This window comes from Sceloporus occidentalis, unplaced genomic scaffold (genome assembly GCF_023333645.1).
Source record: "Sceloporus occidentalis isolate IW3139 unplaced genomic scaffold, rSceOcc1.0.p SCAF_13, whole genome shotgun sequence".
Lineage (NCBI taxonomy): Eukaryota > Metazoa > Chordata > Lepidosauria > Squamata > Phrynosomatidae > Sceloporus > Sceloporus occidentalis.
Window position 1 is genome coordinate 18,928,673 of NW_028316993.1, and position 18,641 is coordinate 18,947,313.

The following is an 18,641-nucleotide window of genomic DNA, read 5'->3' on the forward strand; positions in this document are numbered from 1 at the left end:
TTGGGGAATTATCTTCCAGGCTTGTTGGCAACGCTGGCCCTGAGCCACTCCCTCCTTCCTTCCTGCCTGCCTGCCTCGAGGGGGACCAGGCAGCAGGCCCTTCTCGAGCTCACCACGAACGGAGCAGCCTTTGCAAAAGGCGCCATGTTCGCGGGAGGAGGAGGAGGAGGAGGAGGAGGAGGAGGCTTCCTTCCGGCGCAGGAAGTGACGCTCCCTGAGGCCCCGCCCTCGCGCGCCGGAAGTGCGTCACCGCCGCTCCCCCGGGCGGGAGTTTCAAAGCGAGGAGGAGGAGGAGGAGGAGGCGTCTCCGTCCGTCCGCCGACCTCCCTCTCCTTCGCCTGCCTCCGGCGCCTCTGGTCCTCCTCCTCCCCCCGGGCGAATGGAGCGCTGCGAGGGGCGCCCTCCGAAGTGAGTCCCTCCGGGGGAAGGAAGGAAGGAGGGCGGCCGGGTCCCTCCGGCCCGAGGCTTAGGCGGTCTTCTCTTCCTGCCTTCCCTCCGCAGGAGCCCGCTCTCTCCGGGCGGCGAGGAAGAGGACGCGGCCTTCGAGCGCTGTGAGTGGAAGGCGGCGGCGGAGGGGGCTCCGCGGGGGAAGGGGAGCCCGGCGTCTCCTCCTCCTCCTCCCCGCTGACCCCTCTCTCCCTCCCTTCCAGTTCTGTCCAGGATGAAGACCCCGCGCTCGGTCTCTGCCGGGAGGACCCTCCTCCCCGGCCCCTGCTCCAGGTGGGCGCTTGGCAGAGGCCCCGCCCGGGAGGCTGGAAGGGCTGCTCCAGGCAGGAAGGCTCCAGGGCGATGGGCTCAAGGCTTCCTTCCCGAGGAGGAGCCGGAGGTCGCTGCGGGTGCCCTGGGCGCCAACCCCGGAGGAGGAGGCCCCGGAGCCCCTTGGCAGCACTCTTCTGCCGCCCCCGGCCCTGCTCTGGGGCCCCTTCCCTCTGGCCTTGGAGCCAAGGCAACGGAGGGGGCCTAGTCCCCTGGGCTGCCCAGGAGGCCTTTCCCTCCGGAGGAGGGTCCTGGCAGCAGCCTCTGACCTGCTCCATGTCTGCTTCCTCTTCCAGGGCCAAGGGCTCCAAGGAGGATTTCCTGAGTCATCTGGCCAGCAAGGATGGATCTGCCAAGAGAGGCAAGCGGCCCAAGGGCCCCCCTCCCTGCCTCTCTGGGTGGGGCAGCCCCAGCCTCCCCTTCCTCCTCCTCCTCCTCCTCCCGCTGCTCCTGGCCTGAGGAGGAGGAGGAGGAGGAGGGCTGGCCCAGTGGCCTGCAGGAAGGCTGCCCTTGCCTGGGGCCAGGCTCCTGGGAGCGGCCTTCTGGCTCCCAGGCGCATCCTGGTTCAGGCTGAGTAGCGCACTTCTGGCTGCCCCTGGACTGAGGGCGCCCTTCGGGGGCCTTGCCTGGAGCCCTGCCAGAGGCCCAGGTCCCTCCTGCGCTCCCCTGACAGCCGCATGTGGCACAGGATCCCAGAAGCCCTTCTTCCTTCACCCAATGGCTCTGGAGGGGCTGTGTGCTGAATGCTGGCCTCTGTGTCCCTGAGGCGCTGTCGCCTTCTCCGAGGACATCTCTAAACGCAGATCCGTGCTTTGATCCCCAGGAGGCAGCTTGGGAAGGATAGTTTCCTCTGGGCGTTTCTGGCTGTCTTCTAGAAGAAGGCCTTCCTGATGCTTTGCCTGCAGCTGTGGCTGGCCTCTTCAGAGAGGGGTTGCCTGGAAGTGTTTGGCGTCCATAGACCTCTGGGACCCTTGTTTGGGAGGAGGAGGAGGAGGAGGTTTCCATGTTAAGCACTGCTTCCCAAGTGAGGGTCCCACAGGTGTCTATGCTCCGCCCATGTCACTCCCACCGCTGCAGGCGAAGGTCAGGAACAGATTCCTCCGGGATGCGGCCACACAGCTGGGAAAAGTCCACAGGGAACTCTGAATGCTGGCGGTGAAAGCCTTTGACTTCACAGTTTGAAATGTCGCATTGCAGAAGCAGAGCCTCAGAAGGGAGCCTGGCGCTCCGTGTCACTCCCACCGCCGCTTGCATTGAGTGACACTGACAGCGGAGACGATTCAGTCTTTGTTACACCGAGGAAACCCCCTTCGTCCCAACTTGGGGGGCCTTGGGGGAGTAGGCCTCCTGCCTCCTCCTCCTCCTCCCAGAAGGATCGTGTCCCTCAGAAGAAGGGTCCACACTTCCCTGAGCCTGGAAGAGAGGGGCTTCAAGGAGAACCGGGCTCCAGGTTCGGTCCAAAGCTGGCAGCGGGAGACGAGGGAGGCGTCGGGATCTGAGAGCTCCGACGAAGAGATTGCCAGCTTGGCCGTCTGCGTCAAGCAAGCGATGGTCTTCTCTCCAGGGAAGAGTGCCTTGCGTCCCTCAAGCCCCTTTGGTGAGTAGGGGAGGGAGCCCCCCCCAACAATGCTCTGCGTTGGGAGGGTCCTGGTCCCTCGTTCGTGGGTCACCTCAGCGGCCCTTTGCAGTTTCCCCACTTAGTCCGGGCTGCCTTATGCTCTCCCTCCACAAACCCTTCGGCCCCAAGCTGCACAGATGGCTGTGGCTCTGAAAATGCGCTCGCCTGGGTGGAAAGAAGCAAGGGAGGAGAGCTTTGCTTGGACCCTTGAGTACTATTACTGTGGTCTTTAAAGGGTGAGCTTTCATCCCGTGTTGATGAAAGTGGGGCCTCTTGGTCGGCCGTGAAAGTTGGGGCTGGGGTGGTTCTGGGGCATTCCTCCATGTGCATTCCCCACCTTTCCAGTGTTGCGTCTCCCATGTAGACCCGGCTTCTGTGGGGCTCCAGTCGGTGGGTTTTCTGCCTTGTTGGAGCTGGGGGTTTTCAAGTGAAGTGGGAAAACTGGGCTAGTCAGTGAAGGTCCTTCTGGGCACACCGGCTGCTGGTCTGGACAGGGGTGGATTTCCAGTGGGTCGAGGGCTGCTGTCTTCTTCTTGTTCTGCGGGTGACCTTATTCTTTCCCCAGTTTGGCTGGTTGCTGTGAGAGCAGAGAGCCAGAACAAGGAGCACTTGTGGATTCAATCCATCCTCAGGACCTCCTTGTCTTTGTGGAGAAGACACAGGCTTAGCCAGATGTTCCTGGGCTTGTGCTGAAGGCCTTGACCTTTGGTTTCTGACTGGCAGAAGAGAGGGGCCCCAGGCTTTCCCCAAGAAGCCTCCTCCCAGCAGCAACGAAGGAGCCCTCCCAGCCGCCTGGGCCTGATCCGTCCACGTCTGCTCAGGCTCCCAAGAACCAAGCGCTTGCTGATGTCACCCAGCTGCACCGGACACAGCCTCCTAGGTAGGTTTCCACTGCTGCTGCCTCCCCCTCCGCGTCTCCTTCACCCCCACTTTCCCCATCGAAGAGGAGCCCAGAGACCGGGTGATCCGGCTGCTGCTAATGGAGGGCTTGGGCATGGGGGGCTGCAGGGTGGCCTCCCCCCATGTGAGCCCTCAAGGTCTAGCAAATCCCTCACTTGCCTTGGAGACAATTGTCCAAAAGGTGGAAGAGGCATCAAGGGGGTCAGCTATTTTGGATCTGATCCTAACCAACAAGGATGACTTGGTTAATGGGGTGCAAGTGGTGGGATCCTTCGGTGGAAGTGACCATGTTCTCCTGGAGTTTGTTATACAATGGAAAGGAGAAGCCAGGCAGAGTCAGACACGCATCCTAGACTTTAGGAGAGCGGGTTTCAGTAAACTTAGAGAAGAATTGCGGGTGATCCCTGGTCAGAAATACTAACAGAGAAGGGAGTTCAGGACGGATGGGACATTCTCAAAGGAGAGATACTGAAGGCCCAATTTCAAACAGTGTCTCAAGAAACGGGGAGCGTTCAGCTGAACTGTTCTGCTCTTTCTGTCTGCAGGGGAAGAAGTTCCTGCCAAATCCCAGGCTGCTTCCTGGAGGAGCTGTCAGACCCAGAATCCCAGCCATCGAGGCTCTTCCGCAGCCAGAAGGAGAAGCTGGCACAGGACCTCTATGCCTTCTATAACACTTCCGTCTTCGAGGAAAAGGTAGTATGGTCTGAGCAGTTTGTTTCTGTTATCGGCCCTAGCAGTGGATCCATGGATGGCCAGATGGCTTCCTGGCCAGTGTTTTTGGGTGACCCATATGGAGCACCTAGGAAAGGAGAGCTGCCCTTTCTTGAGGGGCCCCCACGCCTGGCCCCTGAAAAGCCCAGTGGGCTCATTCTTATGGGTCTGCAGCAGGGCAGGGGATGGTGCAGGGGATGCCATTTGCCACCATTGGCTAGACTTAGGGAGCCCTGGTCCCTAGCAGCGTGCGTTTGACCTGAAGCTGGGTTACGTCTCTCTCTTGTGTGCAGTTTACTGTGCCTGGGTCACATACTGAACTAAGTGGGGAAGACCTTCCCTCACCTTGCCTGGGTTCCATGGTTGCCTCTGGTACTTGCATCAAAGAGACTTTCCCACTTCTAGCAAGCTGCAGCTGAGGAGCTGCTGTGTATTGCTGCGCTGGAGTCCTAGGCATCTCCTTTTGCCTGCCTCTGTTTTGACGGGCCTTTTGTCCTAGTTGCCAGGGAGAATGGAGATCCTCTGGGACAAGAAGATGCGGAAAACAGCTGGCTGCTGCGTCACTGGGCAGCAGAAGGAGCCTGGAAGGCAGCGCTACGCCCGCATCATGCTCTCGGAGAAAGTCTGTGACTCTGCAGGTAAGCAGCCTGAGAAAGCAGAAGCGGAGGTGGTCGAAGCTGTAAGAAACCCACTCGCGGCCTTGCTGTGTAAGAACATAATCATGGAGTTGGAAGGGGCCATGAGATCTTCAGTCCAACCCAGGCAGGAGTACATAGCTAAAGCACTCTTGAACGATGCACATCCAGACTCCGTTTCAAGACCTCCAAAGAGGGAGAGTCCTCCTCTCTGGGGCAGTCTCTTCCACTGTTCAGCTGCTCTTACAGCCGAGACATTATTCCTAGAGTCCGGCTGGAACTTGGTCACTTGAATCCTATGTTTCAGGCTCTGATCCCTGGAACATGGCTCTGTCCTGTCCCTTCTCAGTCTTCTCCAAGTGAACATAGCCACTTTGGCTGCAGTCTAAGTGCTTGGAGGCTGCTTAATGCCTGTGGAAACAGGTGTCCCTCCCCCCTTTTCAGCAGCCATGTCCTGAGCCCTTTGGGGCTTTGAAGGCGAATGCCAGCCCCATAGTGACGGGGTGGGGGTCTCGCCTCCACTGCATATGGGCTGCCTTTGTGCGGCCTTGGTTTTGTTCAGAGCAGCTTCATGGCCAGTGGAGGCCAAATAGCTCATGCCATTCTAGAGCCGAACTGGCACCTTGCCCTAGGAGTCCCTGGCTGGCATCCCTTCCTTTTGTGACTCCTGAAGTGGCTTTATCTCTGCCTTAGATCGCCTGCGGGACACTCTGATCCACGAACTCTGCCACGCAGCGACATGGCTGATCCATGGGGTTCGGGATGGGCACGGCCGCTTTTGGAACTTGTATGCCAAGAAGGCTGCCATGGTTCACCTGGAGCTCCCTGTGGTGTCACGGTGCCACAACTACGAGATCAAGTACAAGTTTACCTATGAGTGCGTTCGATGCCGGAAGACGTAAGTGGCGGGGGGAGAAAATGCCCTCGGCCCCTGCCTCTTCCTCTCCTGGGAAGTGGAAGGGAGCTTGTTTCTGTGACCTCCAAGGGTGGGTTGGTAGCAGCCTGGTCCTCTGAGTGTCATTGAACTGCAGCTCCCAGCATCCCTGACAGTGGACCCTGTTGCTTGGGCTGCTGCAGGTGTGCTTCAGCAACCTCTGGAGGGCTCTGCTAGGAATGCTAATGGGTCTTCCTTGTGTGACTTCTCTTGGCTGTAGCTTGGCTGGAGGCTTGTTGCCGTCCTGATGGGTGTTGGGAGCGCTGGGGGTTCGGTTGCCCCTCTTGCCTGCATTGGGGGGACTCAGCCGGAGCCTTGTGCTTTGCTTTCCAGGATTGGGCGCCACTCCAAGTCCTTGGACACACAACACTTTGTCTGCACTCTTTGCCAGGGTCAGCTGGTGCTGCGCCAGCCCATGCGGAAGGATGGCACACCGGCCGAGAGGCCTCTGACTCCATTTGCAAAGTACGTGAAAGAGAACTACAGCTCTGCGAAGCGTTCGCAGCCGGGCCTCAGCCACGGAGCCGTCATGAAGAAACTCGGCGTGGGCTTTGCCTCCCGGGAGCGCGGGCTCAGTGCTTGATCCCTTGCAGGGAATGAGGCGGCTGCTTCAGGAGAGCGGAGGCTGCAGGTGACGCTCTCCTTCCCAGGAAGAGAGGGAGAAGGGCCTGGAAAGGGCTGCCTGGAAAAGGCCAGGCTCCTCTGCAGCCCAGCCACACCTGGCTCACCTCGGGCCTTCTGTGTGTTTAAATGTAATCCTTAGGGCTCTGAGCTCAGTTTCCCACCGAGCATTGAATCAGGTGGGCAGCGTATGAATAAAGAGAAGTGAACCACCTGTGTGTATTGCATGTCTTGCTTTGTTCCTTTCGGCTTCATCCATGGAGGAGTCGCCAGGAGCCCTTGAGGCAGGACACATGCCACGTGTGGCCCCTGGTGCCATGTGGCCTCTTGCCATCTGTTCTCACTGCGCGGCTGGTGCGCACGGCCCCACAAGTCGCTCTGCAGGTCAGGAATGAAGTTGGGCAAAACACCCCAAAGGTTGGGGGCGGGGGGGCTGAAGTGCGATACACCCGCCTAATAGTAGTGCTGCGTGACCCTCTGGTCACCGCCCTTTGGGTCTGGCCGGCCAACCGGTGGCACACCCACCTACTAGTAGTGCTGCATGAGCCCTATTCAGCTTGGCTGCAAGACTATTGAGGAGGATCTTGCCAACAGCCTCACTGAGATCATGAACTGCTGCAGCCACAACACTTCCCTACAAAGTGTAAGTCTCTCTGGAGACTTGTTTCTGAGGGAGCTTCGCTGGCTCCTTGTAATGGCAGTTTCCCTTCTAAGTTTGCGGAGACCGATGGTTTAGTGACCTGTTCCAGAAGCTTCCTGGAACCAATGTCTCGGTGCCTAGTCCGTATTTTGGGCGAAGGGGACAGCGCTGCCCTCCCCTTGTCTGCCCCTCGGCCACTCCTGTCCTCCAACAATTCCCACAGGTAGTGGACCTTTGCTATCAGGTGAGACCTGCAAGTAGTCCCTTTAGGGCTCTTGGGCGCAGCTCATCCGGCCCTGGAGGCTTGGGTTCCTCTAGAGCAGCTGGGTGTCTATTTACTCCCTCTTTGCCTATTCTGGGCTGTAGTCCTGGTACTCCGTGGTTGATTCTGTTTCCAGCCCTTAGAATGCTGCTTTCCTTTTGGGAGAAAGCGGAGGCAAAGTGGCTGCTGAACAGCCTCCTCTCTGTCCCTTCGGAGCATTGGCCGCCTTCTCCACACAACGGCCGGCCATTTCCTTGCTCTCTTCTTGCTCTGAACATAGCCATCCCTGATGTTTCCCTGGCTTCCCTGCCAGGCCTGGGCTCCTGAGCATTGCCTTGGCTAACATTCACCTGCAAGTCTTGGCTGGTTTCCTTCTTCCACTTCTTATGCGTGTCTCTTTTAAATCTCATCTCAAACTTCTTCATGTATCCACCTTGGATATTCCGGCGTATTTTCCAGCGTCTAAGACCACCCCAACTTTTCCAGTTACAATATAGAGTTTGGGATATACTCGCCGTGTAAGACCACCCCTCTTCCAACGGCAGGCTTGACAGTATCTGACAACAGTGTGGATCTTTCCCCCAGGAAGACACCTTGCCAGGCCCCAAGCCCCTGGCCCTGTTCCCCTCGGAAGGGTTTCCCCAGACGCCTCCTCCAAGGTTCTCCAGCGGCCATCCCACGCCCTGAGCCTCCCAAGGCCTCCTGCGCATCCTCCGAGGGCTGGCCCTGGCCCTCCCCTTTCAAACTGATGCACAGAACAATTCCTAGTCACCTTCCTGCAAATGTATGGGAACCAGTTCCCTCCCCAGAGGCATCCTCCCCGCTGATGCGCTCCTCTAGGACTCTGCTCTGTGCAAGAAAACCTCATGCTCCTTCATATACTGAGAGTGGCTAAATGGGTCTCCACTGGCTGGACCTTCTCTTCCAGCAGAGCAACTGACTTGCGTTTTCTGCACATACACAACCTCTGGCAAGGTGACCCCCATAGCACAGCTCTTGCAGGTGGGGCAGCGGCTCCCTTGCCATGTGCCTTCAGTCGCCAAAGAAGCCCCGAGAGAGACCCCTGGCCTCCCCAAATGCCCCTCTTGGCCAAGCCCTGTCTGCTGGGGCTGGGGCTCCATAGAGGCTCTCAGCGGAAGCACTGCCTTCTGAGGGCCCTGCGATGCCTTCTCAAGCCAGGTGCCCCACATCCTATGAATGCAGAAGCCGCATTTGCGCACGGCCAGCCTTCCTCCTAGGCCCAGCACCTTACTATTTGGGGCCCTATAGTGATGGTGGAGGGAGTGTTGGGGATATGGGGCCCTTGTGCCCCATGGGGGGAACTTGGAGGGCTGCACACCCCTGCCAAAAAACCCCTGGAAAGTGTTTTGGGGTTTGTCCTTTGCTCCCAAATGCCCCCAAGGAGCCCTCCCATGGGGCACAGGGGCAGTTTTGTCATGTATTTGGCCGTCTCTAGCAAAGTCTAGATTCGAGGGAGGCCTTCCTCTACAACAGGATGCAACCTGGCATTCAAGTTAAATGTTATGTCAGTGTCTCCTAAGCATGGTCAAACTGGTCCCACATGCAACCGGGACCTTGCCTTCTTTTGGGGGAGGGCTTTTAGAAATTATATGGGGACGGTCCCGGAGGCAGTCTCAGGGGCAGGGCCCCCGTTCCCCTCTGCTCAGCTAGGCCTCTTTTCGGATGCAATGACAGGTCTGTGTCAGGGTGGTCTTATATTGGTGGGGTTTTTTTCCCCAGGGCCCTTTCCAATGATGCAGGCACCTGCCTTTTTTTTCAACAGCCGCGTGTGGGGTCAACGCTCCCCTTACGGACTCTGCCTGCCAGCCCCTGATAGAAGGTGCCCAAAGTGGCTCTCAATGCGGAATGCATCTTTGGGCCAAGTGCCCAAAGTCCTCCTCACATCATAATACCACAATGGCCAGCCACGCATCCCACCAGTCCGGATGGAGCTAGGCCACCTGGGACAGTGCCATCTGCAAAGTGTCCTTTATTTCATTTGTTATTTTGCACACGCCTCCCCTGCCCTCCGCTCAAAACCAGCGCGCTTTGATTGCCAAGGCCCTTGTGGAAGGGGTCCCCACGGCTGGGTCAGCAGCCTCTGGCCCCAGCTGGCCTGGGGACTGTGCCCACGCTCAGCTGGCCAGTGACAGCCAGCCTTGCGCCCTCCAGGGCTACTCTTCCTGTGCCTCCTGGGCAGAGGGTCTTTTGGTGGGCTCCCGGCCTGGGGTCATGGGGGCCCTTCCCGCAAGGATGTCCTCTGGCTGGAGGCCTGTGGGGGACGGTGAGCCTTTGTTGGCCGGCGCCGGGAGTCCTGTGGCCGGAGGGGAGCCCAGCCCCCTTTTGCCCGGTGGGCTGAGGCTCTCGGGAGGGGGCTGCCGCGGGGGGCTTCTCTGCACCAGCCAGCGGCGCCTGTTCGCCAGGCCTTGGCTGTAGTGGAGCTCCCGGAGCAGCTGCCACTTTTGCTCCCGGAGCTGGTGGACTATGGCTTTCAGGCCTTGGGCCCTTCCGATGAGGTCCAGCAGTTCCTTGCGCAGGCGCAGGTTCTCAGCCTTGATCTGCTTGGTGTGCTGGATGAGGCTGCGCACGGCCTCCTTCTCGGCCCGCTTGGCCAGAGCCTGGACCTTCTGCTGGGACTCCGCCTCATACTCGGCCTTCTGCTGCAGGAAGCGGCTCTTGATGCGGTGTATCTGCTCGGAGTGGTGGATCTTCATGGCCAGCAGGTCCCTCTCCAGCTCCCGGATGCGGGCCAGCTGCTCCGCCTGCAGCTCCTTGAAGGGCTTCAGCTCCTCGACCTCCTTGTTCATCAGGGAGAACTTGGTCTCCATCTCAATCAGCTGGCTCCTCACCTCCTTCTCCTTGTCGGTGTACTGCGAGGTCAGCTCCTCCTTCTGCTTCAGGACTTGCTCCAGGTCGGAGCGGTTCTGGTCATTCAGGGTGATGATGGCGTTCTGGCACCGGAGGGTGCGCTTGGACAGGTAGGCCAGGTAGGCCCTGCTGTTCTCCCGGGTCTCCTGGGCCTCCTTGTCCAGGAACGTGTTCTCCCCCCGGAAGTGCTCCGCGCGCTGCGTGTACATGTCAATGTGCTCCGTCAGGACGCCAAACTCCTTCTGCAGGAACTCCTCTCGCTCGCTGGCGAACGGCCCACGCGGGCTCTGCGCCAAACTGGGCATGGCCTTCTTGTCCTGGGGCTTCTTTGGCGCCATCTCTCAGCCTGCGCTTCCCCGTTGGCCCCTGGCGAAAAAGAGAGAGAGGGTGGCAGATACCTGTGGTTTACTGCACTCGCCCCCCATCCTTCTGTTTACACTGATCAAACTGGCAACTGTTATGGAAGGCATGGCAACTCTTATTAGGAGAAACATGGTGGAGGGGGGCCTGGGGGGAAGCTTCTCCTTCTCCCCGGGGCAAAGTGCGTTCTGTCTCTGGAAGACGCTCATCCAGGTGCAAAAGGGAGCCACCTGCAACAATGAGGACATAGGAGATTATCACATGGGAGCAACCCCCCCCCCCGTCCTTAAAGCGCACTAATGACGCAATTGGGGGGAAGAGCATCCTGCCCTCCTTCCTTCCGGAAAGAGCAGCGGAGCCATTATTTGGTCTTAATGGCAGTTGCCGTTAATAGGTTTTAAGGACGGGAGCAAGACGCTTTGCTCCTGTCTGATCATCTCCATAGGCGACATTGGTACTTCAAGCTAACATAATCTGGGAATCTGGAATGCAAGGAATGACATGGCAGCCTCAGAGACCTGAAGGTTTTTGGATGCTGAATTAGTAGTGCTTTTGGTCATGGCTCTTGGCAAGTGTCATTAGAGCTGGGCTATAACCTCTTTTATCACTCGGTCCCTTGGATCTTACAGAGTGACTTGGGGGGCGCAAGGGGTGCTGACCGCAGCAGGGGACACTTCAGAGGCGGCCAACACCGGTCACCCGGCTTCCTCTGCTCCTTGTTTATTAGAAGAGAGATGGGTCAAAGAGGGTCATCTCCCTGCAGATGGAGGAATGGCACCCAATGCCAAAAGATAAGATGTCCCCCTTGGAAAACAACCCAAGAGCAAAGGTCTCCCTCTTTCCCTTGGGCCCAAACTCTGCAGGTTAGACGGTGGGATCTTCGTCTGGAAGAAAGGAAACAAAGAGAGATCAGATGCTGGCAGGCAAAGGGCTTTTCACAGACAGGACTGCAGCTCTGAGCTCTGCTGCGTCTGTCTGCTTGGCTTTCCTCTTCCTTTCCCCGTGTTTCCTTGCTTGGAACTGGAGTGCAGATCCATGCTTCGTTCCTTGTTCTTGTAGCTGCTTGGATGAAACAGCCTTTCTGGCCATTTCTCCTGCCTTGTCCTCCAGCCATGGCTCTGCTCTGAGCGCCACAGACACTGCTCTTGCATCTGTTCTTGTGGCTCTTGGCTGGTGCAATCTACATCGCAGCCTTGCCTCATGTTTTGCTTGTCGGCTACTCTGTGTGTTTGTGTCTCTGTGTGTGACTGAGCGGCTGAGATTGCTCTTTTGCCCTGCCACTCCTCACACATGTCTTGCTTTAGGTTGTGGGAGTTTCTGTAAGTCGGTAGTCCTCAAGAGTTTAGCTTAGCTATTGGGAGTGTGGCTGGCCGGGGACTGCGCTTGTGTAGCACCAGAGACCAGCGTTCCCATTGCAGATGTGAACCCTGGTCACAATCCAGCACTAGACCCATTGCTCCATGTTGGGTCTCTCAGAACGGAGGGATGGGAGGAAAAGAAGGGGAGCCACATGATACCTGAAAGGCACATTCCCTTGGCTCTCATTCGCTGTGCGATGTGCTGCCATTGCCGCTGCCGCCAGACTGCCTTCTCTGGTCGCCATTTCGACCACATCCCCGTCTATTGCCACCCCTTCGCTGGCTCCCCGTCCTTTTCAAAATTGGTGACACCCTCCTTTTCTTGCCCTCCGAAGCCCCGCGTGGGTCGGCTCCAGCTTCTCCAGGTCCCTCTTGAACTGAGCTGCTGCCCAGAAAGGGAGGCAGGGTCCCTCCAGGCCAAAGAGGAATAGAGCGGCACCATGCTCCCCTCCCTCTGGGCCCTGGGTTCCCTTGCACTGGCTTTTTCAGTTGCCGGATCACAACGTTGACTCGTGTTCAGCTTGTAGGGCACTCAAACCCCTGGGTCCTTTCCACCATGGAGCCAGGAGTCCCCCATCATCCTATCTCTGTGCCTCTCCTTCTTACCACCCAGGTATACTCCCCCACATTTCTCCCTGTTGAAATTCATTGGGCTGGTTTAGTCCAGCTTCCAAGCTACTGCCCTGAGACTCAGGGTCCTGGGAAGTGTCTATCTATACAGCAAAGAGCCTGATGATGGCTTCCAAGAGGAGGCCAGAGCAGAGCAGCAACCTTCAGGCCAGGAAGTTGGCAATGTGACGCAGCTGCAAGCCCTTCCCGAGAAGCCTGTGGGTCTCACCAGTCGGAGGCTGAACGGGGCCTCGCTCTCCCTCCGCTCCTTCCTTCCTTCCTTCTTCCTTCCTTCCTTCCTTCCTTCCTTCCCAGCAGGAGACTCTGAGAGGGAGGCTTCCTTCCCGTCTGCCTCCAAGGAGATGGAACCCTTGACATCACAGGCTGAGCACTGCTGCCATTGTGCCGCACGGGTTCAGCACGATTGTGATGCTGCCGTGAAAGAAGAAAAACCACAAAAGACAAAAACACTCTTAGAATCATAGAATCCTAGAGTTGGAAGAGACCCAAGAAGGGTCCTGATCTGGTCCAAGCCCCTTCTTCTGCCACGCAGGAACGCTCCATCAAAGCGTCCCATTGACAGATGGCCATCCAGCCTCTGCTTAAAGACAGCAGCCTCCAAGGAAGGAGACTCCAAAACACTCCCAGGAAGGAGTTTGTTCCACTGTTGAACAGCCATGAATCTCTTTTCCTGTAGCTTTAACCCATTGCTCCATTGTCCTCTGTTCTCTGGAGCACCAGAAAACAAGCTTGCTCCCTCCTCAATATGGCATCCCTTCAAGTATTTCAACACGGCTATCATCATCTCACCTCCTGACCTTCTCTTCTCCAGGCTAAACATCCCCAGCTCCATAAGTCTCTCCTCATAGGGCTCCATGGTTTCCAGACCCTTCACCATTTTGGTCTCCCTCCTTTGGACACATGGTTCCAGTTTCTAAATGTCCTTTTTAAATTGTGGTGCCCAGAACTGGACACAATATTATTCCAGGTGGGGCCTGACCAAAGCAGAATAGAGTGGCACTTTGACTTCCCTTGATCTAGATACTATACTTCTATTGATGCAGCCTACAATTGCATTGGCCTTTTTAGCTGCCGCATCGCACTGTTGACTCATGTTCAACTTGAACTCCCAGATGCCTTTCACATCAGTATAAATCTCCTTAAGCCAGATGTCCCCCATCATCCTAGATCTATGCATTGTATTTTTCCGCCCAAAGTGTTCTCTCTAGGAATAATAATCTCTAAGTCCTCCAGAGCAACTTTGGGCAAAATGTTATCTTATCTCTTTCTTTGATAAGATTACCATCTTGGTAGACGAAGCGAATGCTGTGGATGTAGATCTTGATTTCAGTAAGGCCTTTGACAAGGTTTCCCACGACATTCTTGCAAACAAGCTTCTAAAATGGGCAAACCAATTCAAAAAGGACATTGAGAAACTGGAGCCATGTGTCCAAAGGAGGAAGACCAAAATGGTGAAGGGCCTGGAAACCATGGAGCCCTATGAGGAGAGACTTAGGGAGAAGCTGGGGATGTTTAGCTTGGAGAAGGTCAAGAGGTGATATGATGAGAGCCCTGTTTAAGTATTTGAAGGGATGCCATATTGAGGAGGGAGCAAGCTTGTTTTCTGCTGCTCCAGAGACTAGGACCCAGAACAATGGATGCAAGCTCCTGGAAAAGAGATTCCAGCTCAACATTAGGAAGAACTTCCTGTCCAACAGTGGAACAAACTCCTTCCTCAATGGAGATTTTGTGGAGTCTCCCTCCTTGGATGTCTTTAAGCAGAGGCTGGATGGGTGTCTGTCAATGCTTTGATGGAGAGTTCCTGCATGGCAGAATGAAGGGGTTGGACTAGATCAGAGCCCTTTTGGGGGTCTCTACCAACTCTATGGTCCTATGATCCTATGAATAACCCAAGCAGTCGTCCTATCCAGCGCTCTTCGGTCAGGCAGGAACCCAGACAGAAAGGAGGAAAGTCTGGTGGGCATTGCAATACTAAATAATACACATCGGTATGTGATGTGCATTGCCATATTAAAACAATGCACACTCACAGGACGAACCGGCGGTAAAACCCTACCGCAGGCCTCCCTGGCAGGGGTGGCATCTGGCGATGGGGAATCCGGATGAAACATTGACCACTTCCCGGAAAGGTCCTTAGCCCCTGGCCAGCGTCATGGTCTGGATGGAAAGGCCACCAACTGGACCCAAAGAGAGGCAACCACTGACCAGCTGGACAGCTGGACAGCTGGACAGGGACCCTAGGGGTGGAGAATTAGCCCAGGGCAGCCACGATGACCACCAACCTCTGGGAGCTGGAGAGTGGACAAGACTGACAGAGTATTACAATGCAAGAGGGCTAAACTAGTAAAACACTGGACTGATAAAACATTTGGCTCACTTCCTTGAGCTGCCCACGTTTTGCCAGTTGGGTCTTTTCTGGGCCTTTTGGTCCCATTAAGAGAGGAATGGGACCTTGAAAGGAGACAGTCTGGCCAATCGATCGATCGGCCAGTCATTCCTTTTGTGCCCTTTGCCAACAGATGCAGCACCGGAAGCTGCTCCAGATGATCTTTGTTTTGGGAGTCAGACGTAGGGTTGCCATAATTGTCCACTTTTACCAGGGACAAAATGTGGAACAAATTCAAGACCAAACTGTAGGACAACTGCAGGACAAAACTCAGCCCAAAATGTAGGACATTGAAGAAAAATGGTGGACCTTAAATGTCCTACATTTTGAGCTGAGTTTTGTCCTGCAGTTGCCCTACAGTTTGGTCTTGAATTTGTCCTACATTTTGTCCCTGGTAAAAGTGGACAATTATGGCAGCCCTAGAGGGACCTTCCAGGCCGGGTTCCAGGTCTCCATGATCACCTTCACTTCTCCGGTAGCAGCAGACAACGTTAATTAGTTAGCTAACTAGTTACACCAAGTGTAGTTACTTCCGTCCAGTGCTGTGCCTTGCCAGCCATTTCCAGCCCAAGCGCCTTCCTTTTTCAGCACATGAGATCCTTCCTGAACGCCTCTTGGACGGAGCGCTCTGGGGGCCTCCCTCTCTCCCCAGAGACCCTCACCCTCCTCTGGTCCCTGGTGGTCTCCATCTTCACCCTCTGAGGACTCCTCAGGTCCATGGCCATCGGCTACCTGGCCGCCAAGTATAGCAAGTGAGTCTGGACTAGAGACCGGCCCCGTTGCCTTTAGAACCCAGGTCCTCTATGGGTGGCGCATTCACCTCTAGGACCACAGTCCAGCAACAAAGGACTTACCTGGCCAGTGGCTGCAAATCAGTTACTTTGCAACTAGAGGTCTTTAAACAGAGGCTGGATGGCCATCTGTCAGAGATGCTTTGATTGAGAGTTCCTGCATGGCAGAAAGGGGTTGGACTGGATCAGGGTTTTTTAAAAGCCTCCAATGAGGAGAACTGGCAAATCTCTTCCGGCAAGTCATTCCATATATAAGTGTGTCTATATATATGTGTGTGTGTGTGTGTATATATATATATATATAGAGAGAGTGCATTGTGTGTTTGTACATACACACACGTATACATATATATTTCATTGATTTACCAGTACATATATATGTGTGTGTGGCTATCTCTCTCTCTCTCTCTCTCTCTCTCTCTGGGCTTTGCTTTGCGAATGAAGATTCAGGAAGGACTCATGATCCCGCGCTAAAAGGCTGCAGCATCGTGGATAGTGCGCCTCCATGCCTCCCGATGCGAGGCCAGGGAGGACCATTGTTGGTGATCAATTTGGCCAAGCCTGAGATGTTGTTTCAGGGAGTCCTTGTGTCTCTTCCACACACACAGAGACACACATGCCCCTCCATATTCGCTAGGGCTAGGGGCAAAAGACCCCTGTGAATAAGGGAAAACCACAAATAACAGAAACACCAGGTTTTCACCAGAGAGGACGCCTCTCTAGGCATCTCCAGGGCCTCCAGGGTTAGGAACTCTATGGCCAACGTCCATAGAGGCCTAGTAATGTTCTCTCTAGGCATCTCCAGGTCTTCCAAGGCAACTCTGTGGTCAACGACTTACAGACACTGACCGTGGAGCTGTAATGGAGGAGCTACAAAGGCCTAGTAATGTTCTGTCTAGGCATCTCCAGGTCCTCCAAGGCAACTCTGTGGTCGACGTCCGACAGACACTGACCAAAGAGCTGCAATGGAGGAGCTACAAAGGCCTAGTAATGTTCTGTCTAGGCATCTCCAGGTCCTCCAGGGCAACTCTGTGGCCAACGTCCGACAGACACTGACCAAAGAGCTGCAATGGAGGAGCTACAAAGGCCTAGTAATGTTCTCTCTAGGCATCTCCAGGTCCTCCAGGGCAACTCTGTGGTCAACGTCCGACAGACACTGACCAAAGAGCTGCAATGGAGGAGATACAAAGGCCTAGTAATGTTCTCTCTAGGCATCTCCAGGTTCTCCAGGGCAACTCTGTGGTCAACGTCCAACAGACACTGACCGAAGAGCTGTAATGGAGGAGCTACATAGGCCTAGTAATGTTCTGTCTAGGCATCTCCAGGTCCTCCAAGGCAACTCTGTGGCCAACCTCTGCCAGAGGTGGGTCATAGAATCACTCTGGTGGGCCACCAATTCTGGTTGGCACTGACCATCTGACTCTGTGTCCCTGTAACTGGGTCTGCATGTCTTCACTGGTGTTTTCCCATGGCCCTGATGGGATTTTTAGTTCTGTGAGATATTTAGGCTTTTCTGTCAGAAAAGTGCCACAACAAACTACAAATCCCAGGATCCCGTAGGATGGAGCTGTGGCAGCTAAAGCGGTGTCCAAGGGCATCATTTCTGCACACACACACCCCATGAGAGGCTTCTCAGCCTGGCTGCCATCCCTTGAAGGTAAATCTCAATGTGGCCTTGAGCATACGTGTTTTTAAGTCCACGGTGGACCCTGGAGCAAACCCCCGCGGCGTCCAACCAGGGTCCACTGGAAATGTGTGGGTACAGTATATAATGTTATTATCATTCTTGTTGCATTTATTTCTATCGCTGATTGTCCCAGTTTCTCTTCTGCTTTCCCCATTAATTGGGAGAAATAGAGGATTTGCAATGGAAGGAAGCTGAGGATGAAGGAGGAAAAAGACAGAGAAACTGGGGCATTCTTAAAAGCAGCTGAGAAAGTGGGAGCTTTTAGAGGGTTAGAAGAGAAAACACAGCCAAGTGCATGGACACAGAAGTTACTACTCAACATAAGGGTTTATTATTAGAAAAGTCATCAAAACAAAGGTTCAGTAATAACTGCTATAACAAAAGGCTAGCAGTCTAAACATTAAAAGTTGCACTAATTACAAATGCTAGTATACCACACCTATGCAATAATAATAATCATCATCATCATCACAACAACAATAAAAGAACAATACACCAATGCAATACTTCAAATATGGTAATACTTTTAAAAACTATAAGAGCAGTAGGCCTTTGGGGCTCCTCCTCCATGGATGGGAGTCTGGCCTGATTTTGCTGGCCTTGTCCTACTGGGAGCTAGTTCCTACCATTCTCTGGAGATGGCCAGGCGGAAGGAAGGAAGGAAGGAAGAAAGGAAGGAAGGAAGGGCAAGGACATTTCCTCCTGACACTGGAGCTGCCTGGGCAGAGAGGAATGTGTGGTCTTTCCATTTGCCTCTGGCTCCCAGAGTCCTGGGTCTGGGGTCCTCCTCTTCCATGGGAAAGGTACTGGAGGGAGAGGGGAGGAGAAGGGGAGGAGAGGGGAAAGGGGAAGAAGGGAAAGGGAAGGGAAAAGGGAAAAGGGGAAGAGGGGAAAGGGAAGAGGGGAAGGAGAAGAAGGGAGGAAGGAAAAAGAGAAGGAAGGAAATAAAGAGGGAAAGAAGAAAGCAAGGAAGAGGCAAGGAAGGAAAGAAAGAAAGAAATAGTTGAGAAAGGAAGGAAGGGAAGGAAGAAATAGTTGAGGAAAGAAGGAAGGGAAGAAAGATATAGGGAAGGAAGGGAGGAAGAGAGAAGCAGGAAAAGGAAGGAAGGAAAGAAGGGAGGAAGGGAGAAAGGAAGCAAGGGAGGAATTAAGTAGGGAAGGAATGATGGCAGTAGAAAGGAAGAAAGGGAGGGAGGATGGAAAGAGGGAAGAAAAGAAAGGAAGGAAGGAAAGAGGGAAGGAATAATGTAAAGAAAGAAGGGAAGGAAGGGAAGCAAGGAGGGACGGAGGCAGGGAGGAAAGGAAGGAAAGAAAGAAGAAAGGAAGGAAGGAAGGAACCAAGGAAAGAAAGAAGGAAGCAAGCAAGGAGAGAGGGAGGGAGGGAAAGAAAAGGAAGGGAAGGTAGGGAAGGAAGCAAGCAAGCAAGCGAGGGAGGAAGGGAGGAAGGGGGAAGGCAGGCAGTAGAAAGGGAGGGAGGATGGGAA

General features: G+C 55.1%; 1 protein-coding gene and 1 pseudogene across 2 annotated transcripts; one reads left to right on the top strand and one right to left on the bottom strand.

The window, feature by feature from the left end:
- Window positions 1–470: 470 nt before the first annotated feature.
- On the top strand, window positions 471–6,379 carry LOC149305138 (uncharacterized; annotated as a pseudogene). The gene is made up of 9 exons (XR_016271899.1): window positions 471–551; window positions 651–720; window positions 1,053–1,117; window positions 1,954–2,353; window positions 3,098–3,254; window positions 3,820–3,967; window positions 4,485–4,623; window positions 5,314–5,518; window positions 5,888–6,379. The product of XR_016271899.1 is annotated as an uncharacterized LOC149305138 (transcript).
- Window positions 6,380–9,251: 2,872 nt separating this feature from the next.
- LOC149305139 (coiled-coil domain-containing protein 166-like) lies at window positions 9,252–10,283 on the bottom strand. The gene has a single exon (XM_089479184.1). The coding sequence runs from the start codon at window positions 10,281–10,283 to the stop codon at window positions 9,252–9,254; it is 1,032 nt and encodes a 343-aa protein (XP_089335310.1).
- Window positions 10,284–18,641: the final 8,358 nt, after the last annotated feature.

Coding starts and splice junctions, on each gene's coding strand:
- LOC149305139 (XM_089479184.1), bottom strand. CDS start 10,283: ATGGCGCCAAAGAAGCCCCAGGACAAGAAGGCCATGCCCAGTTTGGCG.